The sequence below is a fragment of the Tauraco erythrolophus genome, chromosome 12, assembly GCF_009769465.1.
Source record: "Tauraco erythrolophus isolate bTauEry1 chromosome 12, bTauEry1.pri, whole genome shotgun sequence".
In the NCBI taxonomy this organism is placed as follows: Eukaryota; Metazoa; Chordata; class Aves; order Musophagiformes; family Musophagidae; genus Tauraco; species Tauraco erythrolophus.
In genome coordinates this window covers 21,978,030-22,004,316 of record NC_141476.1, presented here as the reverse complement: position 1 = coordinate 22,004,316, position 26,287 = coordinate 21,978,030, and the positions used below count along the sequence as shown (strand labels likewise).

Sequence of the window (26,287 nt, the reverse complement as noted above, 5' to 3'; positions counted from 1 at the left end):
AAGACCTTTCTGGCCAAGACAGGTTTGTCTCCTCAGAGTTCCGCACGTGTTTGGACTCGGTGCTGCGGGGCTGACTCACCAACCAAGGAGTGAAATGTTTCTCACCTCCTCCCAGACGTACAGCATCCCATACTGACGTGATACCCATGGTCTCGGTCAGCCTGGGCAGCGTGCACAGGGCTCTGACGGGGACCTGTCTGCTTGCCAGTGCTTAGGGCTTGAGGATTCCCACATTGTGAATACATATGTACAAACACCAAAAAAACACCCAGTAAGCAACGCTGCTTGAGCTGGAAATCAGACACATTTTCTTACCTTTTCCCTTCCCCTCACCCTCAAGTCCTTTCCTATTCCCAGGTTGCAGTATGGTGCCAGAGAGGGAACCGAAATGGCAATTTATTTGGACTACAGGATTAAAGGATTTACATTTTACAAGCCATAAGTAAAGCGAGCAGATAAGCAAGCGAAGTAAATCAGTTCATTAGGCCGGTGTTTACCTTCAGCACTTGTTCTTTTGTTAAATCCCTGGCATTCTGAAAGCAGAACAAAACAAAACCAGGGCATCTAAGAAAGAATGGCAGGAGGACATGGTGATCCTTAAAAGGAGAGAATAAAGACAGCCTTTGAAGGACTTGAAAGAAGTACTTCAAACAAGTTAATTCTACCCTTGTGTAAATGAAGTTTAGGAGTCGTAAAGTACTGGTGTGTCGGTGAGGGCTCTCACCCCCCGGCAGAGAACGGCAGGTACTGGGTGTGATGCAACAAACCGGACTGGTGACCTCTGGTACAGGGATGGGGCTCGGTGTATTTCCTAACCGGAGGAGGCGTTTAGGGTAAGCAGCTCAGTGACCCGGCAGGGTTTTGCCGCTTGGCTTTTGAATACAAACACAAATGTGAGCATCCTCGGCGCGGGCAGGCTTTACCCGAGCTCACGCAGTGGTGGTCTGCCTTTGGCACGGGGTTACCTACGGGGATGGCAGCTTCTGCCGTAGCCCTCCTCTCGGTTCCGGAGTCACACGGGTCGGGAGGGAGGAGCTGGGTTTTGCCGGCGATTCCCATGGGCTCGGTGCGCAGTTCGGCACACCAACCCGCTCTGACGGGGGGGTGGCCCGGACCGCCCCGCGGCAGCGCGCCCCTCACCGCGGCCGCCGGGCGGGCGGGGCGGCTCCGCCCCCCGCGCGCTGACGGGGAGGGGCGCGGCGTCGCGCGGTCACGTGCCCCGGCGCTCCCGCCGCCGTCAGCGTGGCGCGCGGTGCCGGCCATGAGCGCCGTCCTGCTGCGCGCCGCTCCGCCGCTGCCCGCCGCCCTCGCCGCCGCCCGCCGCCTGCGCACCGCCGCCCCGCGCCCCGCCTTCGCCAAGGAGCTCTTCCTGGGCACCGTGCGCAAGGTGAGCGGCCGGGCGGGGAGGGGGGGCAGCGAGCGGGGTCCCGGGCCGCAGCGGCGGCCCGTTCGCTTCGCTCGGCCGAGCGGGGCTCCGAGCCTGCTCCGAGCCGCGCCGGCTGCAGCGAGCGCGGGAACGCGGTTCTGGCCGCAGCTGCCGCCCGCGTTGCAGCCCGGGCCCGTCCCGTGTCAGGTGTTCCGGCTGGCCTCTCCGCCGGAGCTCGGTGGGATAAATCGAGCTGTTCTCACCTGTGCGCGCTAACGCGTGACGTAATGGTGATGTAATGATGATGTAATGATCTCGAAATGCTCGAGAACAACCAGCGTCTGAAGGGCTGCTGAAACCGCAGCCGCCTGCTCGTGCCAGCCTGGCAGATCCCTGCGGAAACACGGGCCCGTGTTGGGCTGCGGGCATGAAGCTTCGGGCAGCTTGTGCTCTGCCGAGCTCAAGGAGCAAGGCAAAGCGTAGGCTGGAGTTCCTGTTGTGTCTTGAGATGCCACTGGACTGAGAAGTTACAAATTTGAGATGCAACACTGTATTAGAACAGTACTTGTTAATCCAAGGTTTGGAGTATTAATGTATCAAAGATTGCAAAGTTAAATCAAGCGATAGAAGGAATAACTCAAATCCCCTGAAATGTGTCGAACAATAAAGTCTTCCAAAATAGACCTTATCAAGTAAAGCATTATGACAATTAATAGTCAGACTCCATCTCATTAAACCCCTGTTCATATAAGCCTTTTCTTTTTTCTCTCAAATTTCAATACAACAGTTTTCTGAAAAACTGTCGCATTTACTAGATCCTGAATTTTTGGAGCTGTCATGGTTCTTCAGACTTATCATGACCAGTTTTGTTTGGACAGAGGTCCACTCTTCTATTTAGAAGGGGAAAGATGATAAAAATTATAAACACGCTCCTCATAGTCGTTCACTTCCTGTGTTAGTTGTTGGATTTCTGTATTTATTCAAGGCTGTCAGGTCATACTGCTTCCAGTTTATGACCAAAATACTGGGATGATGGTAAGGAGCAGTGTGGAACCCACTAAGCTTTGTACTCGTGACATTAAACAGGTTTAATGTGCTGTGTGTTTCCAAGGGACATGATTCCATGGGCTGAGTTTTGAAAACTTTATGACAGTAAACTGATTCTGATACAAATTAAAGTTAACATTTTTAATCCCAAAGTGGGATTATGTTGACAAAGTCGTGGTTGATGAAGGATTTTTGCATCCTCATAGTTCTTAAAAATCTCTTCGTTTCTCCCTAATGTTTCTGGTTTTCAGGTAATACCCTCTGGTTTGTTTTTGGTGTGTAATGAAGTTGAGTCCTGTGGATCTCGTCAGATAAGGCTGTTTCTGAACATTTCCCACAATTCTTAATTTTCACAGTTTTTTAGAGTCTAAGATTTGAAAGGCATATGTTCTTCAATTTTTATTTCAATTGCATGATTCATGCTTTAAAATAAATAAAATAAAATAAATAAAAGTTTGCCTCTTATTTTAGGAGGATGTTTTCCCGTATCCAGAAATTACCAATGAAGAACTAGAGGAGATCAACCACTTTGTAGGACCTGTAGAAAAATTCTTCAGAGAAGAAGGTATAGTTACTAGTTTCTTATTCATGCAAGGGATGTAGCGATTACAAAATGAGTAAGATTAGCAGTTGAATAAGATTATTATACTTAAAATGTTTAAGTTGTTTTGTGGATTTATTGCGAGTCATGTAGTGCTGCTGGTTCTATAGGCATGTTCATTTATGGTTTTTTTATACGGAGCATTTGGATGCTGATGAGAAGACATAAATCGTCCAAACAAACAAAAAAAAAAAAAGAAAAGGAAGTAAAAGAGTTCTGAGATAGAGGTAGGATTTGAAATTGGTTGTAGCTTGGTTGAATAATGCTGTTTACCACTTCATATACAATGTGAATTTTTTCTGAAACTTATTAACTTAACTTATCCTACTGTACTAAAACTGTTTTAAGCAAAGTTCAGCAGAGATATTAATAAATGGTGACTCATTGAGAAGCTGTGAAAAATTAAAAGCTTTTTTTTTTTTTTCAGCATTAGAGTAGTGATTCTATTTGGGAAAAGCCTAATTAGCCATATGCATTCCAGATAGGGCTGCGGGGTGTTCCTTCTGTTACTGGGGCAATAGACAAGCCAATTCTAGAACGATTGTAGAAAATTGGTTTTTACAGACAGCAGGTTTCTGAGACAGTTACGCAGTATCGTCTCAGATTTCCTGCTGACAAAGATACTAGGTCTGGATTGCCAAACACTGCAGGAATTTGAAGAGGCCTGTGATTGTCACAGATCACAATTTATGAGATCCAGGTAATTTTAACTATAGAATTGTAATGTTGCGCACTGACAACAAATCAAGAATTTATGTAGATCACATTTTTTACTTCTTTGCTATGTTGGGGACCATCATTTATTGAGTTAAAAAGCTGATATTTAAGGGAGGAATAAAAACGTCAAAGAGATTTAACCGAAGGTGGAAGTTGCTCATCTTTGTTTGAATTCAAAAGTATTTCTGTTTAGTTATTCAGAGTAGTTCACGGGTGTGGTAAAAGTAGGTTGGGAGAGCAGCCTTAAACAGTTGCAAACTTGATGTGATTGGCACTGGGTAAGGAAATTCATCTCAGCAGAGTCATTATGAAGCTTGACAGTGGCCAGACCCCACGGATAGGTCTGTATGGGCACGATGGAGGAAGAGGTAAAAAAACCACCACCTTTCTCTCCCTAGAACAGCCCATGTATCTCAAATATGTGTCTGATACTATGTAGCTAAAAAATTAGTATGGGGAGCAAAAAATCTTTTTTTTAAATGAGCTTTCTTTCTGAATAACTTCTCTTAGAAGTGCATCAGAATGTTTGGTTGCCTCCCCCTGTTACGTTCCCTGCAGAAGTTACAGCGCCGTTTAGCTGGGGTGCATGTGAGGTGTCTTTGGGCAAGCTCTGTTGCTTTTGCAGGGTTACCTCCTGTGTGCTTTTTGGAGCGGTGGCTTGTGTTCCTTGTGCTGCAGCTCCCAGCCTTCCTCAGCTCCTTAGTACGGTCCATGTTTATTTGCACTGTCACGGTACAGAGCAGCTCCTTTAATCCCCCAAGAATTTGAACAACTCACAAGAACACGATTCTTGCAATTAACTCATTTATGTACTTTTTTTTTTTTTTCTTCAGTCATGACCTAGACATAGTTCAGATAGAAAATCCTGGAAATACTTCACTTATTCCGGTCATGGAATCTGCTAACATGCACATGCACAACATGTACACATAGAAATGTTTGAGAAAATGAAATAAAACCGGATTTTTCCCACTTCCAAGTCCTTTTCCTGTATATGTTGTGACTTTACAGCCATAAGTCAGTATTTGTGGGACCTTCCAGTTGATTGAGTATTTTGACTTGGATGGTGTAATAAGGTGGGCCTCTGAAGCGGAGCCACTGTAGTGTTGAGCACTTGTCTGTGTGATTGTCATCCAGAGGCTAAAAGTCATCGTTTTTCACGTTGCAGGGAGGAGCACGGGGTGGCAGGCTGCGGCACACAGCCCCCAGCCACAACACACTGTACTGGTAGCCTGACAGATGCCAGTTTGGGGTTTGAAGGTTTTCCACCCCCAAGGGGAGGAGGGAAACAGGACAGTCTAACATCAGGCTGAAGCTAAAAAGAGTAATTCTTGTTAAGTCAGAGATGAGAAGCATGTCTGTATCAGGTGCAACAAGCACTAAGTCTTTTCTAAAGAGGCTTGAGAAGACTAGGGGAGAATTACAGCAGGGAGGGATGTGATGCTCCAGCAGCCTCTTTTTCCATAAGTTATTTCAGTTCTTCAGGGCTGGGCTCTCAGACTGATGGTTAGGTTCAAGATCATACTGCTGCTAACTCCTAGCACGCAGTGGCCTTGGCCTGGGTTTGAGAACATTGTAGTCTCAGAGACTTTTTCTGCACTGAGAAACACAGTTTTAAACTATAAAACCTTCTGTATTTGTAGTGGACTCTAGGAAGATTGATCGAGATGCAAAAATCCCACCTGAAACTTTAAAAGGACTGAAGGACTTGGGTCTCTTTGGCATGCAGATTCCAGAGGAATATGGTGAGTAAATGACCAGAAAAGTATAACCCAGTAGTCTATATAAATTAATGCATTTTTGGGTCTTTGTGTCCATACTATTCTGTGTGTAATCACTTGACTTGGATGTCTAAATTAGCAGGTGAGACTTCCTCCCTAGTTAATAGAGAGATTTGGGCACCAAGAGTGTCTGTTGGCTATGTGGGGAGCTCTGCCTACTCTTACCTTCGGCACCTGAGTTAGATAACTAATTTGATGGTGGAAATTCCTCTTGGCAAACCGTTTTCCTTTTTGTTCTGTTTTTGGGTGCAGTAGAGTAGCTTGACGTTCTGCAGGACTTGCTGTTCTTGCTGGTGGTTCCTAAAATTATACTGGGTCCAAACTACAGTGTCTCGTGGAACTGATGTGTCAAAGCTGTTACCTGTCATTGGCAGACTGAAATGTGTTTGACCATATAGAAGTGTGAAAATATAACATGTATTTGTTAAAAGTATAGCTTTTGTGTAAAATCTTTCCTGTGCAATACTGAACAAAAAGTTTATACCTTAAAGAACATTATAGTGCCAACTGAGATCAGAGGCATTAGCTCCTCAGTGGATTGACCCTTGAACTTGCAAAGGAATTTTCAAGAAAATGTTGATCTTATTCTTATGCATAAAATAAAAATTGGGATAGAAACTAATATTTTACATGAAATTTATAAAGGAATGAGATCATTGCATTCTCTATTTGCTCTTATAAAAGAAAGAGACTTTAAAGAGAACAGCTCTGAGGAAGACAAAACTGTTGTTTTGTCTGCAGAATATCATTTCAGTGGGGAAGAGAAGAATTTTTGAAGAGAATAGCGTGAAACAGTGTATTTTTTCAGTAATTACAATAATAGTGTATAAAGCTGGAGCCATGCCTCAGTATTTGCTTGGTGTTAAGGTAATAACCTATTTTTTGTAGCATTTTTTGTTTATTGTATTAGACAACATAACTAGTGTTGCTGTGCTGGACTGATTTCAATCCTTGTTTTTTTAAATAAAGTATTTATATACGAATTCTTTAAAGTATACTGGACAACTTTCCTGTGCTTTAACGTGATGTGATGTCTGATTAATTGTTAGTTAATGCTTTAGAAATGCATCAGAAGTGGTGTTAAATGTTTTTCATGGCTATTCAGAACGAAACAGGGTGATGTGAGAGTAAGATACAAAAGAGGTTTGCAAGCACTTTCAGGTTTTTTCTTTTTGGGATAATGTCTGGGAGGAGAAGGATCTGGACAGAGCGCGGTAACCCAGATGAGGGGAGAGAGAAGTATTTAGGAATTTAGAAATATATTGGAGGAAGACGGGTTAATGTCCACTGAAAGAAGGTGTCGGAAGCAGAGAACTAAGGACAGAACTCAGAGCAGAGTACCAGGAAGCATTATGACATTGGAAGTGTGACTTACTATTGATTAACTAGAAATAAGTTTTTCCTGCTCTTAATTTTTTTAAAGAGTCTGGAAGGCAATGTGTTTGACTAAGAAATCATACCTTAATAAAACGTTCTTCTTGGTTTGATCTTGTTTTGTTTTGAAGCAAGGCCAGGTTGGATGAGGCTTTGAGCAACCTGGTTTAGTGGCAGGTGTCCCTGCCCAGGGCAGCAGGGTTGGAACTGGATGGTCTTTGAGGTCCCTTCCAACCCAAACCATTCCATGATTTTATATTGCTACCTCAGCTTCCAGTTTGTAAAAGGCTGCAATCCATTCACCATAATTATAGGACATCATAGTGCTGCTGTTTTGTAAACACGTATGCTGGATAAAAAACAGAAGATGGAAAGGATTCACCTTACTATAAATAAGTTACTTTTTTATGCACCATGAAGAATATGCTTCTAATGAGGTTATTTCCCATTTTCTGTAGTTTAAAGCTGCTGTATTTTTGGTGGTGGTGCTTGTTACATTTTAGAACTCTTCAGTCACACATGGTCAGTGCTTCGCTGGTTGCGTGGTGTTTTTCATAATGGTTTGTCATAGTGGCATCTTTGCCACAAGCGTGAAAACATAGAACAGTAATGGGAGAAATGGAGCTCGTGTAAATCAGGAATAATGGCTCTCTTTAACGTGGGCATCACTGGAATTACTGTGCACGTCATCAGTAGTCTCCAACCTGAATCCTGAACCCAGCACCTCTTAGAGAGGGGAAAGAAGTAAGAGTATATAGGAGGAGTGAGAGTTTTAATTTATTTAACATACTCTGAAGGAAAAGGGTGTAAGAGGCAGTGGTATGAATTGCTGGTATTGGAGAGACTGGTTCTTGCATTTATTCAGTCTACATGAGATAGTGGGACTATTGAGACAACTGCTGAAATGAGGCATTCATGATCCTGACTTACACCACTGTCCCAAGTAGAAACTATTAACCTGGGCAAAAGATTAGCTTGATTAGATCAAGTTATTTAATCAGCAATAATAATAAAATACTCTTAAGTTATGGGGAGCAGGACTTCTAGTCTTGACGATGTAAAATTCTTGAACGTTAGACTCATACAGATGCGGCTTTGATTTATCCTACTTGTGTTCTTTCCAGACTCCTTGCAAGTAGTCTCCGTATTTGCATCAGCAGATCACAAAATTCCTCCAAAAAGGATCTGCTAGTGTCAAGTTTGTTTCTTGATACATGTATTTTTTTTATTAAATACATTTTTGAAGGGTTATATATTAACCTCCTTCAGTACCAGTTTGGAAGAAGGGATGGGAAGCTATTTTGTGGCAGCTGTGTTGTCTGGGTCATGTTCTGCCCAGTTTGCAGTGCAGCTGGGCCAGCCTGGCTGGCCCTACGTGTCCGTACCCCCGAGCCCTGTCCGTACCCCCAAGCCCTGTCCGCAGCCTCTGCTCCCGCTGCTGCTCCCTCTGCAGCTGGGAAGCTGTACACGGCTGAATTGTCTGGCTGCGTAAGGTGGCGTGGAAATGTCACCAAAATAATTCATTTTATCCTATTTTATCACAGGAACTCAGAGCAATTTTTGTACCGAATCTTTCACCGTTTTCACGTGCAGAGCGTTTTAAACAAGCTTGTTTTCTAGCAGCTGGTGGATCATGCGGAATTTGCTCTGGGCGCGTGCGTGTTGAACACAAGCACATCTGCTTTCTGAAGGGAACTCAAGGCAGCATGGCTCACACCTATTAAAAATGTTGCTCTGTTCAAAATGGGTTCTTCTGGCACAGCTGCAGCAACATGGTGCTCATTTGTGGACATGTTATACACAGTTATACACTCCTCAGTTCACGATGTTGTATTCTTGATGTTTCTGTACTTGAAAGGGATTTTTGGGGGGGAAGGAGCACGTTAAATTGTGAGGCACCTACTTAGACTGAAAGGTAGTGTTTGTTCCAGGTGGTCTTGGGCTGTCAAATACCATGTATGCACGGCTGGGAGAAATCACTTCCTTAGATGGATCCATCGCAGTTACCCTGGGAGCTCACCAAGCTATCGGGCTGAAGGTAACGCTCTTCCTTTGTGCCCAGTGGTTCCGCACAGCTTGCTTGGAAGGGGCGAGGTGAGGTGTGTCCGAATGTGGAGTGGGAGTGTGACAAACAAGAATTACCGGTGAAGCACGGATCAGGTGGAACGTTCTGATGTCAGGTTGGTTGGTGGTGTTTCCAGCACCTTCTGCCACTGGCTCAGTGTAAGACTTCCATGGAGCATAAAGACTGAATATGAAGTATGCAAGAAAATTACTAGTCCAGGAAATATTGAAATAATAATTCATGGAAAAAATACCTTAATCGATCTCAAGCTTTTTAAATTAAGCAAACTTGATAAAAGTAGCTGGAATAAATACTGACATAAATAAAATATCATAATAAAATAAAATATACTGACATAAATAAAATATTTTATAAATAAAATTATGGGGAGGTGAGACAGCCATGCAGAGAACTCAGAAGGGTCCAGCTTTTTCTAGCTGAATGGGGCTGCATATTGGGGAAGCTTAGAGAAGAAAACTTAGCTAAGATCAATGTGTGATAGCAAGCACGTGGATTTTAAACTCGTTTTCTGTTTAATATAGCCTGAAGTATCTACCTTTTAGTGCATTTTATGGTGATTGGATGGTAGTAGTCTGAAGCTTGAAACAGCAGTAAGTTCGTTATAATAAGAAAAAGTTCTTCATGGTATTGAGCAGACAATGCTAATTAGAAATATGTATTTATTGCTCACCTCACTTAAAATATCACCATCTGTAGAACAGAATTTGTAAAGCAGATTGATGAGAAGCGTAGTGTGTACTGTGACTCTCCTGCTGTGGCCAGTTTGGGTCAGTTAGGGTTAATCCTAGTTTTGTTGCGTAACTGTATCTTAGCTATTTAACCATTGATTATTGAGCTTTATCATGTATTTTTGTATTCTCTTTGTCCTCCATAAGAAACCTACTATTAAAAAGGTAAATACAACAGAGATAATTAAAATAAGTGCACTCTCACAAAAAGTTGTTGAGCGCTGTTTAGGAGCTTTGAAAATTGCTGCTTTTTGGTTATTAAAATAAAATTATAGTGGCTGTAATGAAGGTATGACAAATTATAAAGGAAGCGCTATCTCAGTGCCTTCAGAGCAACAATTCAGTGTTCACTTCAGCATAAATACAGTGAAACCTATGCCAGAAGGCAGTCTGAACACAGCCATTTCCTATGGGCTTTTGAACAACTGTGTGATGGTAACGGACATATTTTAATGTCTGATAAATAATAATGTCTATTGCTTATTAAACTGTCTCTTGTTATGCCGTCAAATTTGCAAATTAAGCTTCCTGAACTTGGCGAAGCTTCGTCAGCTTTATTTCTTTATACACGGGTTGATGCTGAAAAGTTTTCTACTGATTCTTTATTTAGGGAATCCTCATTGCTGGCACTGACGAACAGAAGGCAAAGTACCTGCCTAGACTGGCATCTGGGGAGCACATTGCAGCCTTTTGTCTCACTGAACCCGGAAGGTACTGGTTTTGTAATCGTAAAAGCTTCTGAAAGCACCAAAAAATGACTTTTTTATTATTCTCATCTTCATTACAGTGATTGTTTGGTTAATATGTTAAATCTTTACTATTTGGTGGCTCTGGCTTCATGATACAGGTTATTTTTATTTTTATTTCTGATTTTAAAAAGGTACACTTCAAATCATGTAATTCATCTTTCCCCAACATGTGCTGCTGATGGCAGTTTCCATGAAATCACGGACTGTTGTTGTTCACACCCCAGGAATTCATCCACTTAATTTCTGGCATTGCTGAATATGAATTGAAAGGATACTGTGTGCTGCGTTAGAAATAACGCACTGTGACTGTTCTAGATGCTTTCAGTTCTCTTGCAAAGTCATAAAAGCTTGTATTGAAGAAGCTACCAAAAATAATAGGAAGAAATTTTGGTCTTTCCTTAGAGTTTAGAAAAGGCACCTTTGTAGCAGCAACTTCATTTCAAATATAAAGTGGTATTTATTACAATTATTTGTTGACTACTGCTAATGCTGCAAATGTTGTTAATGCAGAAGAGGTACATTTTTCTTAAAAACGTACAGGCAGATCGTTTACTACGTGACTGTGAAGGAAACTGGTCGAAGGACTGAGACCAGTTGAATGTTTGACGTTGAATCTTGCTTGCCCGTACAAAACTATAGTTTCAAACTGCCTCTTCTGAGTTCTTGTCTGCTAGAATGACTTGCAATGAGCATTTGGTTTACTTGCTAATTTGCATGTTCCTCTGATGGAGATACCTCCCAGCCATCAGTGATGGTTTCTATTGGAGAGTCCTCAGCTGGGTTTTGACCCTCTCAAAGCTCTCCCGCTCACAGGTAAAATTTGAACTAGCACAAATATGTAACAACATGGAAGGGACTTGGAAGTAGCATACAGAGGAAAAAACAAGGGCTAACCGTGCTCTGAAATTCTTCTGACATCTTTATTTAGCCCGGTATTATTTAAAAAGATGCTAGTCTGAGTAACTTTTAACTTCGGTCTTCGTAGAGACCTTAGTCCTAGTGCACAGAAGCAGTCGTTTTTAGAAGTGAATTTTAGAAATCCAACCCTGCTAAAATGCCAGCTGAGATCTTGCTATTCCAAGAACAGAACCTCTGTCTTCAGCTGAAAGCCTGAAGTGAGCTGTTGTAACCTTGTAATTTGTGGAAGAGGAATCTTCTTTCAAGGCGGAGGTTATGTGCTTGTTGCCAAATTATGAAATAAGGTGGTGATTCAAGAGAGGGCGTGAACTTTTAATCACAGAACGTAAACTTTTGATTGCTTCGTTGTAATTCATCTGCTGATTTTGCTCCTGTAGTAAGTATTTGATGTGCCCAAGTGATAGAGACTCATTGATAGAGACTGTCACATATTTATTTTTCATTTCTGTTGAGCCTTTTTCCACTTAGGAGATAAAACCAGGGTACGAATTTTTGAGGAACAACTTAAACATTTTAAACTTGATTGTGTTGTAGGATGACATATTCGTTGTTTGTTCACGTAGCTCAGCACGTAGCTCAAAAATGTTGCTTACGTGGTATTCTGAACATTCTGGTCAGGTTAGAAGACCACGACAATAACATATATGTTAATCAGGAGAAATGTCCCCTCAGGTAACTTAAGTAGAAGTAGATTTCTGTAGCGCTGATGAATCTATTAGTTTCCTTGTTAGTTAAGAACTAAAATTCATATACTATTGTTTAATGCAACTGTAAACATTCCTTTTTAAACTATGGGAAGAGGGGAAAGATGTAGTTTTGTTTACTTTGTTACACTTTAAGTGTGTTTATTTCTTTAAACATTAATAACTTGTTTGGCTTTTAGCGGAAGCGATGCTGCGTCCATCCAGACAAGAGCAACCCTCAGCGAAGATGGGAAATACTTCTTGTTAAATGGCTCCAAGGTATCCACTCACAGACTGCAAACAGGTTTTCGTTACAGGTTTATAGAAAGCGTCTCTGTCTTCCACAGCATTGCAATGTTTTGCTAATAAGAAGCTGGCTTGGCAGCTGCATCAGAATTTTGAGGCTTCCAAGCTAATGAAGAATGACCATGTCAAAAAGAAAGCCTGTGTTGTTTCGGGCCACAGAGAATAGCAAAGCACACTGTCACTCAACTCTTGGTGAGAAAGACAGGAAAAGCCACTCCTAAGTTCCCTCTCTGTATCGCCAGCTCACGGTGTTCAGCTTCAGGGAGGGTTAGTTACTTCACCTCCTCGGTGACAGCGTAGGCAAAAAGAAACCTAAACCCATGTTTCTGCCTCTTTTTGTTCTTTATGCCAGATAATATGTCAGTATTTTTGAAAGAAAACTTGGCAGTGGATCAGAAGTAGGGCAGCTCGGAATGTTTCTGCTGAAAGAGACAATGACAGAATACAATCCAGCAGAAACGTAGAGATGTTCTGGATTCAACAATATGTGCCACATTGCAGACCTGATCTGTAATGTTGAAATATTTGTCTGTGATGTGAAGAGACAACCTCTGGGGGAGGCCGTCCGTACGTGGCCTGATTCGGAGGGTTTATTAGCGTTGAAATTATTTTGGGTAAAGTGGGTCTGTAGTCTGTTACCCGTGTACCCCTCACGTGCCGTAAGCGGCAGGATAGACAAGCTCTTGTGAAAACACACCACGGGTTTTCATTTAATTCAAATCAATATTACAGCTTATTTTCGTAGTTGCTCTAAACTTACCATTGTGTGGTCAACTTTCCTTGGAAGTGTGTTCACAAGAGGCAAAACCAGTAGCAGAACATTCATTAACATTTTAAGGGAAGAAGCAGCCCTTCTTTGCACAAGACAGTGCTCACAAAATGGAGAACAAATACATTTCTTACACATCTTTCTTCTCTCAAAACAGGTGTGGATATCAAACGGTGGCCTTGCTGATATTTTCACAGTGTTTGCCAGGACAGAGGTTGTTGATAAAGATGGACAAGTGAAAGACAAAATTACTGCTTTCATCGTAGAGCGGGATTTTGGTGGAGTCACCAATGGGAAACCTGAGGATAAGTTAGGCATTCGAGGATCCAATAGTAAGAATCACTTAAAATTGTGAACTGAAATTGTTTTACTGTTTTAATGTTTTGTTTAGATCATCTGAATTCAGAGGCAAGTCAGTATCTATTCCATATAGCAGTATAAGTTTCCTGTTTCTTTACCTAGCTTTTCTTATGAGTCCTTCCTAACACAGGGTCTGAAATAAGAAATCCATGTTGTACAATTCTTTTCTGCACATTTGAAGCTTCCCTAAGTATGCAGTGAAAGAACTTTCTCAGAAGGGTCAGTAACCAAGTAGCTTTAATTTAGAAGTAAGTTTTCATAGGCTCCTCTTAAGCTTACAGATGGTGATAGTTTTTCACCGTCTGTCATTTGGACTTGACTGCTGTATCCGTTCCTTAAAATAGAGGCAAGCTATAGTTCTCTGTTTACACAATATACATTAGCTATATTTTGAACATTTTACATCAGCAATTGATGTCCACTACAGTCTTTTCCCAAATTCTAACGTCTTTGGCAAAGCATATGTAATTCTGTCATAATAGGTGCATTAGGAAGGCTTGACTTCTTGTTACAAAGAGAGTCAATTATGTTCCTGAATGTCTTTTAAATATTTCTACATAATAATTCAGCAGCTATTAACTCTGTGTTTCAGCCTGTGAAGTGCATTTTGAAAACACAAAAGTGCCTATAGAGAACGTAATTGGAGAAGTAGGAGGGGGATTTAAGGTAAGCTGTCAAGAATAACTACTGATGATTTTTTAAAGCCTGAAGGAGACTTTTTTGGGGTTTTTTTTCCACTTCTACCGAAGTTTCCTTACTGGTAGCGTGCACATTGCCAGACTGAAGAATACTGGAGGACGGACTTCTCCATTTTCCTTACATGCTTTGTGTTAATTGTTTCACTGGCACGGTGCACGAGCCTGCCATAATCTCGGAGTTCTACGTGTTCTTCTCAATACGGTTATAGACTGGTCCCGCTGTTCGTTTGGCTCTTTAATGCTTTTCACGGCACACTGTTCTCTTCAGAAAAGGGAGCAATTTTTTCTGCAGAGCTTCTGCATTGAATCAGGGAAATGTCTTCTGCTGTTTTCTACAGCCAGAATTGCGCAGTGTGTTGAAAGGGAGAGAAAGCCATGAGTGTAACAGGAAAGTCCGGATCCTATCCAAGGTGCCATGGTTGTCAGATGGTTTTCCAGGCTTAGATTACAGCAGTGGACAGGCTGCCTCTGGCATCTCGTTGCGTCAGAGAAGTGTGGTGCCAGCAAAGATAATGCCGATCACTTTGCTGTAGTTACCTTTCTCTGAGAGTCTGACGTGTGGATTTGCAAAACTGCTCTTAAAGATCCTTCTCAGTTTTCTCAGTCCTTCCGTAGCAGGCAAGTCCAGACCTAAATGCCAAGTGAAACAATTTTCTTTAATGTAGTAAACATAACAAAAGATGATTTTTATGGTTTCTTCTTCAGATAATTATCACAAATTCAAATGTAGGAACAGTGACTTCTTGCTAAATTTCTTAACAGTCTTTGAACTGAGTCACACGTGTTTCTCTTGTTAAGAAACTGTAATACTAGACTTCAGAATCTATTTTTGTACATTGTTGATCTGTATTTCATTTCTACACCTTTCATTCCTACTCCCTTTTGCTCTATGTTGCTGAAAGGAATCTGAAGCAGGAAAGCATCCACCACAGGTCAGCTGCAGAAAAGGTTTTTGCATTTGGCTGTTGTGTACACACATTAAACAATATTCTGTTTTTCTTCTTCATCTGTTTGATAAACTTCACTTCAAACCAGTGCTGTCTAGTTTGACTGTTGTTTGTCTAGTTGCAGATAAATACATCCTTATCTACATTTCACCCTAACGTAGTTTCGATAGAGGATTACTTCCAGGTCACTGGATTGTCAGGATCTGAAAACTCTATCAAACATGAAATTGGATGTTGTAGGTCACCTTAAAAGCCTGGTTTTGAAGCGTTATTGTTGGGATGCTGAACGCTGTACTGACCGATCTGAGGGCAGGTGTCACAAGATAGGAGGTGTATCCCAGTGATGAAGGAAATCCGGAAAAGCACTGGAACGGGAAGCGAGATAGCAGTAACCGTCGTGGCCTGAGGAGAAGCTTTGTGGCAGCAACATCCATGCTTAAAACCTATTCATTCTCTTTGCAGATTGCCGTGAATATCCTAAACAGTGGAAGATTTAGCATGGGCAGTAGTTCTGCTGGAATGATTAAAAAATTGATAGGTGGGTGAATTGGTGTTCTGGATTGCTGGATGCCACGCGAAAAACCCTGATCTGCGTAAAATACGTAATGCAGTTAATGCAAAATAGTAATGCGAGCGTTGATCGTCACATCGCTGTATTGTCAGTCATTACACGCTTTGACTTCTTTAAAACACTAAAACAGTTTTTAAATGTTTTAATAAAAGCCTGTAAAACACTGATGATTTTCAGTTCGAATAGTGGAAAGTTATTGCCTCTGAATTTTTCTGAGGTAAAATATTCCTAATGAGAAAATAACCTATATGCTATTGCTTACACACAGTAATAGGTAATAAAATTGGTGTCTACTGGGGTTTACTGGGTATAGGTTGAAATGTCAGACTCGGATAATATCAGCAGGGATGGTCTGTCACAGTTCTGCTTTTTGAGATGGATGGTTTTGTTTTCTTTCTTTTAAAGAAATGACAGCAGAGTATGCTTGTACCAGGAAGCAATTCAATAAGAAACTGAGCGAGTTTGGATTAATTCAGGTAATAAAAAATGAAAAACCTAAATCTCTGCGCTTTGTGTTGACTAAGTGCAAGGGCATAGATTATGTTGGGGTTCTTTTGGCTGTACTCATTTAAAGAACTTGCTAGAGGTGTTAAATTTGTCTGAACTTGTGCAGATTTCTGTACACATTTTAAATGTTTACAATGATAAACCAAGATTTTTGTTTTCATGAATGTTTTGCACTAGTACTTTTATTCCTGAGTATTTGATAATATGTTAAAACATATGAAAACTGCAGTTGTGCTCTTAAGTTTCAGGCTTGACTGGGATTTTGCATCTGAATTACTGTGTGATTCCTCGCATTACTGTTTGACAGGAGAAATTTTGTTTTATGGCTGTGAAAGCATATGTAATGGAGAGTATGGCTTACCTCACTGCAGGAATGATGGACAGGCCGGGATTTCCAGACTGCTCCGTGGAGGCAGCCATGGTCAAGGTAATTCATTTCATTGCAAGACTTGCCTGTGGCTTTAAGCTAATACAGACTAACACCCCTCCTGTTTTTCAGTCTACATTGCTGATTGCTGAGAGGCTCAGGCGTTGCACTTAGATATACGATACAAAAACTTCAGCTTGACTGAAAAAATAGTCATTACTGTTTTCTTTTATTTCCCACGTGCTATTGATTGCCTCAGATTCAGGTGTTTGTCACCATACCAAATAAAAACTGCATACAGTAGGTTTGGTGCCACTGGCTGCCGATGGATGCTGATGGGTGCCACTGGGTGCCAGGCACCCTTGAGGAGAACTCGCAGATTTTCAGCCCTCGGTGGCAGTCCTTCATGGCGTGCTCGGTTCAAAAGAACTCGTGTTCCCGTGAACCTGGGCAGATGTGAAGTGCTGCAGCCAGCTGGCCACAGCTGTCCTTCCCGTTCGTGCCTCTGACTCTCCCAGGAACATTTCCTCATGGAGACGTTTTTGTGGGTTGCAAGGAAACTATTATGCACCCAGAGCCATATTTCAGGCGAGCGTTAAACAGGACTATTGTAACAGCAGGGCAAAATGTTACGGCAATGTCATGTAGATGTAATAATGGAGCAGTGTGTTCTGTATCAGTGCGTACCGTGGTGATGAAAATGCTCTTCACCGGCAGGTGTTCAGTTCTGAAGGTGCATGGGCTTGTGTAAGTGAAGCACTGCAGATTCTTGGGGGCCTTGGCTACATGAAAGATTACCCCTATGAACGCTATCTCAGAGATACCAGGATACTTCTGATTTTTGAGGCAAGTACGAATATCCTGTCCTTACTGTAAACTGAAATTCACACTTTTATGTTCTGTACACCTGAGCTGAAACCGATGTATTTCATTCTTTTAATTGCCGAGTCTGTAACAGAGTAAGACTGAAGAACTAATCTTGTTTACTTTGAAGATACGGGTAGTGCTGCGCTGTAGTAAGATAAGGTATGGTGATGGCTTTTATGCAAGGGTATAAAAGCGTGAGTTACAGCAGGAACTGGCACCAGCTTTGCCTCTGGAAAGAACAGACTGGTAATACATGGTAGTAAATATACTGCCATGTATTATATATACATGGTGTGTATATATACACACACACACTCTGGTAGTGTATGTACAGTTTCTTAAATATTTAGAAACTTTCTAGATGTTTTTAACAAAATATGCAGCTGTTTTAAATACAGTGTCATGAGAAACCACAGTGGAAGTTCATGGCTTGGGTTTGTTGTTGGTTTGAGCAGACTAAAGGATTCCACATTAGCATAAAAGCCTAAAACTATTTGAGTTGACAAAGCCACTCATCCGTTCCTGTTTGGTAAATAGTTGTGGTTGCACCTGCTGACTCATTTGAAGTCAGAGTGCTGTGCCTGAGCAAGAGCCTCCTGAGAATGAAGTTGACCATCGTGCTTTATATCAAGCATGTTTTGAAACCTTTTTGCTGTTTTTATTCTCATGTATCTGTACTAATATATGTGATAGGATTTTGTAAGATGTATGGGCAGAATTCTTATTTTTAAACAACAGATTTCTCTAATAGAATTTTCTAATTTTTTTGTGGCTAAGCTGCTCTGTTGGTGCCTAGACATGAGTAAACTTTCCTCCTGCATGCTTCTCACAAGCGAAGTAAGGAAACTCACAGAAGGTTAATTTAGAAATTTAATTAATTTATTGATGTGCATTTATTTAAAAAAAAAATGTTGGCTGTGAAATGTATTCTGTTTCCAAGCTGGATTATCAGTGACCATTCATTTGTACCTCTGAGTCCGGCTTCTAGACTTTATTTTTCTTGGTGGACCATTTAGAAATGGTCAGTGACCTGGTGTCAGGGCAGCAAAGACTTGCCTGCAAATTAAGGCAAGCAGGCTGTGGTGCGGTGCACAGCACTCACCAGCTGCTCCTGCAAATACGTGTGCTCGTCTCGTGTAAGTAGGAAGAGTCAATTCCAGTATTGGGTAAAGAGAAAAACCAGCCAACCCATGAGGGCATCCTCCTGCATCCGGTGGGGTGTGATGGTGGTGGATCTGACAGACATTCCGAATAGCAAAATCCAAACCAGACGTAAGGAGTACTTTCTAGACGGGTTGAAGCAGCGAAGACCTTTCACATTGGACAGGTTCTAGGAAGTCTTATTTAAAAAAAAAACAAAACACACCATTGGGATTCCTGTAATTCCGCTCATTTTTCCCACTGATCCCAACAGTTACATAAAGTTACTCTTCTGCTGAAACAAGGAGGTTGTGCTCCCCTCGTTGTTTGTCTTGACCTGTTCATTAGGGACCTGCAGGCAGATGAGATAAACGCTGTTTGCCGCAGCCAAGGACAAATGCTTGTCCGGGGTCTGCTGCTGTCTGGCAGCAACAGGTCGTGTGTGCGGGGGGTGTGTGCGGTGCGGGGTGTGTGCCCCTCCAGAACTTCCTGCTCAGTGCCAGTACCAGACCAGTACTTTTTCTTTGACCTGCAGCCTCTGTCACTTGGTCACTGGGCCAGCACAGCTCTGACACTGCTCCGGTACTGGGGCTGCTCCCCAGCGGCGAGCTCTGTTCTGCAGCCACCCGTATCGAACAGTCACGCAGTGGGTCCCTGACATCAGACCGTGCAGTGCCAGCATCATTCCTGGGTCCATGTTTGCTTCCCAGACAGGTGTCTTGAGCAGTTTTACAGCTAGTTGAATGTTCCTTTTCTGGAACAATCCAGAACTTACTTTTTGCTCCAAATGCCTTTAGTCTGCTTTCTTTTTCATTGTTATACATGTGTATGTTTAACGATGAGAGGCTCAACTTCTTCACAGCTAAATGAAATCAGAATTTATAATTAAGCAAACAGTAGCCAACCTTTCTGGATGGATGAAGAATAATCTTTTAATACAAGAACCACAGAAAGGGCAGACTGGCAAACAGGCCTGCTTGGGAAACGTTCATCACTTTTGTAAACTTTATGTAAGTAAATAGTTAACTAAAGAACCTGTCTTCAAAATTATACATCTACTTTTTTTTTTTTTTAAAAAAAAAAAGAGGGTTTAGTCTTTGTTTCGTGCTTCCATTATCCCTGACCCTCTGCAGCCATATGTCTTCTGTGTCCTCAGCTTCTGTCATCGCTCCAGGTAAACCCCCCTGGGAGTGCAGTTTGTGGCATAAATGTTTTCCTGACAAGTGATGGTCAACTTCTGTCCTACATGGAGCGCTCAAAAGAACTTACCTTACACGTGCAAATGCCTTTTGGAGCATTTCAAGGAAAAGCCCAGTGCCTCAGTTATTTAGTTATTAAAAGCAGTTCTAGAAAACATGTATGGAAAGTATTAGCACAGCATATCTGGATTTTTGAAATGCTAAAAATACTTTGTACTTGATGCTGACTTCACTTTGTGTTGTGGGTGTTTTACAGGGAACAAATGAAATACTGCGACTCTATATTGCCTTGACGGGGATGCAGCATGCAGGCAGGATCTTAACTGACAAAATTAAGTATGTTCTTATTTATTGCTAATAGTTTTTAGTAAACTAAACAGAACCTGAGAACTGTTTAACTGTAGATCAGAAGGAAAACTGTAGGAAAAAAACCCACAGTATTTTTCAATGTATTATCTGTCTAAAAGGCAGTTCAGTGTTATAGGCATGTCTTTTTTTGGTCTTTTTAATTGGATGTTTTATAGATTTAGGAATCTTGGCCTTATTATATTTTCTTATAATTCCAACTTGTGTAAAATTCTTTCTTACAAGACCAGTAATTAAAATTTTATAACTTAAAGATTTTATGACCAGGTTTTATTGGTAAGACAGCTGTATTGTGCATATTGAGTACATCTACTCATCTCTGGAATTTGTTGTGAGTATTTTGGAGAGGAACTGACGGGGAGCCATGTTGTGTACTTCTAAGGGCATATCATTGTTCTCCACACTTCATAGTAAAATGGCTCAAAAGATTCACAAGCAAACTGCAGGTGTTTTGGCAAAGCATTTAGAATTTCAGCTGGTTGTCTGAACCTCCTGGCACTTCCCTTGCAAACCAGGAACTGGCCTTTAACAGCTGTTTTAACCCCACCTTCTAGAGAAATCAAGAAAGGCAACATGGGAGTGGCGCTGGGGGAGTTTCTAAACAAACTGCGGGACACGATGGGCAGAAAAGTGGATTACGGGCTGGTTGGCGATCGCGGCGTGGTGCATCCCAGCCTCCAGGTAAGGGCAGGGGAGGACACGGCTCTCCGTCACATCCAGACCCCGGGCTTGCTTTCATGTTTGATTGCCTTCTCTGCTTGTCACAACTTTATATCCTGTTTATGCCAAACAGCGCAAATGCTTAGGAGCAGTGGGATTTCCAAATTCAAGCAGATGTTTATACCGTTTCAGGGACAGGGACTTACTTAGAGCTATAATATGGGTACACATCAAGGTAAAATGAAGACTGCTCTAAGCCTGTATTTATACCAAATCCAGGTTTATATCCATTTCAGTGATTTATATAAATTGAGCCTTCCCAGCATTAAAGTCTCTGTAATGGGCTGTTGCTGCCCTTCACAATAAGCTCTGTGACAAAACACAGTATTTTTTCCTGTTTAATAGCAACACAGTTTTAAGTGAGAATTTCTATGAACTATAGATACACACTTACTTAATCACTTAGTAAATAATTTTTATGACCAAAAATTAATGTTCTGTGAATAGGAAAAAGATACGGTCTGTTTTTCCTATGATGTTCTGTAAGCGATTTGAAAAACTGTAGCCAAATGACTGTTACTGTTCTGTCAATGTACCTGTCCTCCAGGTCAGCCATTTCAGGCACACAGGTACGAGGATTTGCTGGGATTGGGAACTGTTCTGTTCACAAATGGAAGCCCAGCAAGAGGGCACCTCGCTCGGGTCAATACGCTGTGTTCTGCAGTGCCACCAGAGCGGGCGCGTGGAGTGTTTAACTGCAGCAGTTCTCACCCAGCTGACATGCCAGATATTTCCTCTAAATAGCTTCAAACGTGCAGTCATGTTACAAGAAGCAGCATCATGAATTAGTTGCGTTTAGGAATTAATTAAAGCCAAATAATGACACTGGAAACGTTCTTCCTACTTAATACGAGAATTTGAGACTGTTGGTGAGTTACACAGCGGTACCGGATAACCGCCATTCTTCAGGGTTCTCATAACCTGCAGCACTTACAATAAGAATGAGGTTTGCTGTGCAGAACTAAACATTGCATAAGAATTTTTCAAACTATTGCTTGCCTATGCATAAAGCCTATACTGAAAAGTTACCAAAAGTAAAATTTAGACAATTTTAATGCGTATTTTATTGAGAAAGAGTAGTGCCTGTCTGGCCTTCAGCAGCAAACTGGATCAATGTTAAAAGAACAGTGCTTGCCAAGAGAAAATCGACTATTAGTTGGGCTTTAGGATACCAGAGCTGCATCTAAACAGTGGTAGGTTTTTTATTTCCTCAGAAAAGATCATTTTAGAATTCTTTTATATATAATTCCTTTTAGGTAACTAGGCAAACGTTCTCTCTTTTTTAGCTGGGAAGAAAAAGGTGTAAAATGGTGAAAGATCATCTTAAAAGGGTATTTAGCAGAAAATTAAACTGCCTGGTTTTTTAGAGAGGGGAAAGTTCATTGTTGTGGTGGGGCACGTGTCATGGGCTTACATCATTATTTTCCTCAATAACTTGCCTGGTGGTTGTTCAGCTTAGTGCATGTACATCATTCCTTCATTACAATCACTCAAAATTGATTCCAGACCAGTGTTGTGCTAAACTTCAGTCTTGGCTAATTAAAAAAAAAAAGAAAACAAATTTTATGCTCTAGTTGAGCATGCTAATTTGTGTCTTGGCTACTAAACCCACCAGAAATGGTGGCCACCTGCAGCCAGACCACAGAGGCCCAGGACTGCTTTCTCATGCAGGAGGTGGTGTCACCCGAGAGGTTGGGGTATGGGCTGAGCAGCTCCTGCTTCCCATCAGTGCTTCCCTAGAAGATAAGTGTTGTTTAGCTGGCATCCTCTTTTAAGGTGTGGAGGATGCTTGGGTTTTCCCTTAGATGACTACTCAAATTGTCGTATTTTCTGTTTTATTTTACAGGAAAGTGGCCAGAAACTTGAAGAAAACATTTATTATTTTGGAACTACAGTGAAAGGCCTGCTAAGTAGGTTTGGCAAGGTAACTATTGCTTTTTCTGTTGTCTTCGTTACTGAATAGTTTATCGACAACCAAATGCAAGAAGATAGACTGAAATTCTATACTTAATGCAGTGGACAACTTTTTAAAAAAATTTTTTTTAAATCAATCTTGGTGAATGAGTTGTTTTCCTCTACCTGTGTCAGCACAAGTCCCACCTGCTCGGTGACTATTAGGGATTTTGCTGTGGGCAGCCACTGGAACCCATTTTCCTGTTCCCAAATGAAGAGCTGCACCAGCAGTTTGAATTTATGCTGTTCTTTCATACTGTGCAGCAAGTGGAGCTGAACCTACGCCACGCAAAGTGGTGTAGTTAAAACAGGAGCAACTGCACTTAGAATGCCCTGGATTTTCAGTGTTGTGACAGTTAATCTGATGTGTCTGAAGCTGCTTATCAGACTAGACCCTGCTACATCCCACCTTAACTAATACATCTTTTCACCAGGCTTCAAATATTTGGTACTTTAATTTCAGTGATTTTGGCGTTTACTGAAGTGGTTTCCAGACACAGCAATTTTACTGTTGGCTGTTAAAAGGTGGAAGAGTTGCTTCAGACTGTTAAAATGCAGAGCGTAGTTAATCCAAAACTTTCTGACTTGGGATAGAAGTTCTGTGTAACAACTTGCCTCACTATGCTAAGTGTGAACCTAAATACACACGCGAAAAATGTTTGGTTACAGTTTTAAATTGACAACCTACAAGCCAATAATCATTTTTACTCTTCTAGACAATAGTGGATGAGCAGTTGGTTCTGAAGAGAGTGGCAGATATAGTTATTAATATATATGCAATGACAGCAGCTATTTCCAGAGCCAGCCGGTCCATCAGTATCGGCCTGAGGAACCACGACCATGAAGTAAGTGTGCTTCAGTGTGTCCTACCCATCACGTCGCTTAACGGGCAGTATTTGTTACCCTTCTGCCTCACGTTTGCTAAGAATTTGTATCTTACCACAGCAGGCTCTCCAGTAGAAAACTGACAGTGCACCAGAAGGTTTCTAAACTGGTTACTGCCCTCTTGCACCAACCACATGGATTGCCTCTCAAGGCTCTGAACACAGGAGCTGCACACTATCCAAGTGTGTGAAGTATTTGAACACACACATACACGTTTGTGAATGAATGGCAAATTGGCATGCCAATACCATGCAGTCCTTCCAAACTCCCTGTAGGTAGTAGTTACGTGATAGGAAATAGTTACCTGTTACCTGTTAGGTAATAGTAACGTAATAACTATGATACTTTGTCAATAAATTTATTGACAGTAAAGTGAGAGTTTGACATGCAGGTGGTTGTATAGCAGCTCATTTAAAGTTTCGTGGTAACAGTTACACTACAGGACAAGTAAATTTGTTACAATGAAGCCTTAGACAAATCCAAGCTGATTAACCTTTGGCTTCACTGGCCTTGAGACTTTTTACGTATTCGGTGTGTGCACACCCCTTCTGGATTTATTACCAAAAACGTCTTCTGGTCAGTCTTGAGTGAGGGGGTCATCCCAGCTCTGACACCCAGTAGCTGTGGGGAAAAAGTAACAAACTAAGTTTGCAGCATCCGTTTCTAGCTTGCAGGGCTCCATTCTCACGAGACAAAACTAGACTTTCAGAAGTTTAAATGGCTGTATTTTTACCACATTGTTTTGTTTGTGAAATTCATTTACTAGTTTTTAACTGAATTTTAACTGTTTTCTCAGGTGCTTCTTACAAATATTTTCTGCACAGAAGCATATTTCAAGAATAATTATGCCATGGCTCAATTGCAAAAATGTAAGTTCTATCAAATAAAAGAATGTTTATACTCTTATGACTTTCATAGTCTCCAAACAAAAGCAGACATTTTTGATGTAACCAACAGAATGGTTTTGTTCTGACTTTAATTAGGACGAGGAACAGAACTGGTACCAGTTGAATATAAAGAGTCTCTTCATTTAATACATAAACCAAACTGCAGTGATGCTTTCCCCCACCCCACCTGTGGGGGACACACATAAAATGTGCCAGTAGTCAACACTCCTGTAAAGACAGTTAGACAACGAAATAGGTCAAATAACACCACTTCTTGTTAAGTAGTGACCAATTAGGCGTTCGGTCTGTGAAACTCAGTCTGCAATAATCAATCTTTTTTAGAAGATAATGTTAAATTATATGCTCGTACTGAAGTGTAGATACTTGCATTTTTATTCTAAAGTCCTTTTTGAAAGATATTTAGAAAAGCTATCCGTTTTTCCACAGATGCAGATGAAAACCTGGATGACTATATTAAAAAAGCTGCAAAGCAGGTACTGGAAAAGAGAGCCTATATCTGTTCTCATCCACTGGACAGGACATTCTGATCACTTCCCTGACAGCAAATGATACTGAAGAATGTAAAACAGTGGCTCATTTTCTGCAGTTCAAGTATTTGACACCTTAAAAATAACTTTCTAGTTTACCAAATGCAATTAGCTCTAACTGTAAAACAAAACTTCTAAACACAACTTCATATGAAGAGGATAAATAAATTATATTTAAATCTCAGGTTACCTTGTTGGATGTATACATGTGTTTCCCTTGGAGCTAAATAAAGGCAGTTTCCATTCGGTCGGTGAGATATGTTTTCCCAGGGAAGGGGCTGGGTGTTTTTCTAAGTATCTTTAAGCTTAAGTCAGCTACTGCCTTACCTTTAGAGAAGCACGGAAAGACTTGCAGAATCAGAACAATGTAGTTTGGAAGGGACCTCTGAGGTCATCTTGTCCGGCACGCTGCAGAGAGCAGCACCAACTACAGTCATCGTGATCGCTGTGTCCCGGCGAGTTTTGAGTGTCTCTCTCCAAGGACGGGGGTTTCACTGTCTGTCTGAACTCCCCTTTGAAAGTTTTGCTTGTATTTAACCAGAACTTCTCTGTGTTCTGTTCCTGACCTCGGCCTTAGGCCTTACTCTGGCCCCTTTGCTTTGCTTTGGTTTTTAAAAGCGATAAATAGGGGTGGTTATTTAACTATAAGCTGTTGTCTCTGCTAAAAAAAAAAAAAAACACTCACGAGACAATAGCTTTTTATGAGCGTTTTTCAGACTTGATGACTGTTTTCACATTTTTCCCCCACCCTCTTGCCAACCCCCAGCTGTAATGTAGCTACTTCTCCACTATGCCTGCAAGGTCCCTTTTATCCAGTGACACGTTTCAGCAGTGTGCCGTGCTTGCCCTTGGGCAGTATGTGCTGGCCACATTTTATTAGGAAGGCGCCTGTTTTGGGTCACAGATACACAGTACCAGTTATCTGTTGTTCACCGTGTGCTCGCTGTTTCCCAGATTACCTGTATCCAGAATAACTTCGTGCTGGCATATCATTCTGGAGAGGGGCTCCCTGTTGTGCAAGGATGGTGGTGCATCCTCCTGTGCTTGCAGATTGTTCTGTCTTAACACCAAATGAATGTTCATAGCAAAGTAAGCTGGAATGAAAAAGGACTCGTAAAGATTAAGCTCTTACCTCTTTATCTACAAA

At 41.4% G+C, this 26,287-nt stretch overlaps 1 protein-coding gene across 1 annotated transcript; it reads left to right on the top strand.

The window, feature by feature from the left end:
• The first annotated feature begins 1,337 nt into the window (after positions 1-1,337).
• ACAD9 (acyl-CoA dehydrogenase family member 9) lies at positions 1,338-25,247 on the top strand. The gene is made up of 18 exons (XM_086618831.1): positions 1,338-1,387; positions 2,885-2,978; positions 5,375-5,476; positions 8,818-8,924; positions 10,311-10,411; positions 12,251-12,329; positions 13,283-13,457; positions 14,078-14,151; positions 15,593-15,668; positions 16,107-16,177; positions 16,516-16,635; positions 17,293-17,421; positions 20,038-20,117; positions 20,702-20,828; positions 22,714-22,791; positions 23,537-23,665; positions 24,502-24,574; positions 25,040-25,247. The coding sequence occupies exons 3-18, from the start codon at positions 5,455-5,457 to the stop codon at positions 25,138-25,140; spliced, it is 1,542 nt and encodes a 513-aa protein (XP_086474957.1). The 5' UTR covers positions 1,338-1,387; positions 2,885-2,978; positions 5,375-5,454; the 3' UTR covers positions 25,141-25,247.
• The last annotated feature ends 1,040 nt before the right edge of the window (positions 25,248-26,287 follow it).

What these genes read in the sequence shown, in the direction of transcription:
- ACAD9 (XM_086618831.1), top strand. Translation starts at nt 5,455, where the DNA reads ATGCAGATTCCAGAGGAATATG. An exon ending in ACCAAGCTATCGGGCTGAAG is followed by an intron (nt 8,925 to 10,310) that starts GTAACGCTCTTC and finishes TTCTTTATTTAG; the next exon opens with GGAATCCTCATTGCTGGCAC. An exon ending in TCTTGTTAAATGGCTCCAAG is followed by an intron (nt 12,330 to 13,282) that starts GTATCCACTCAC and finishes CTCTCAAAACAG; the next exon opens with GTGTGGATATCAAACGGTGG.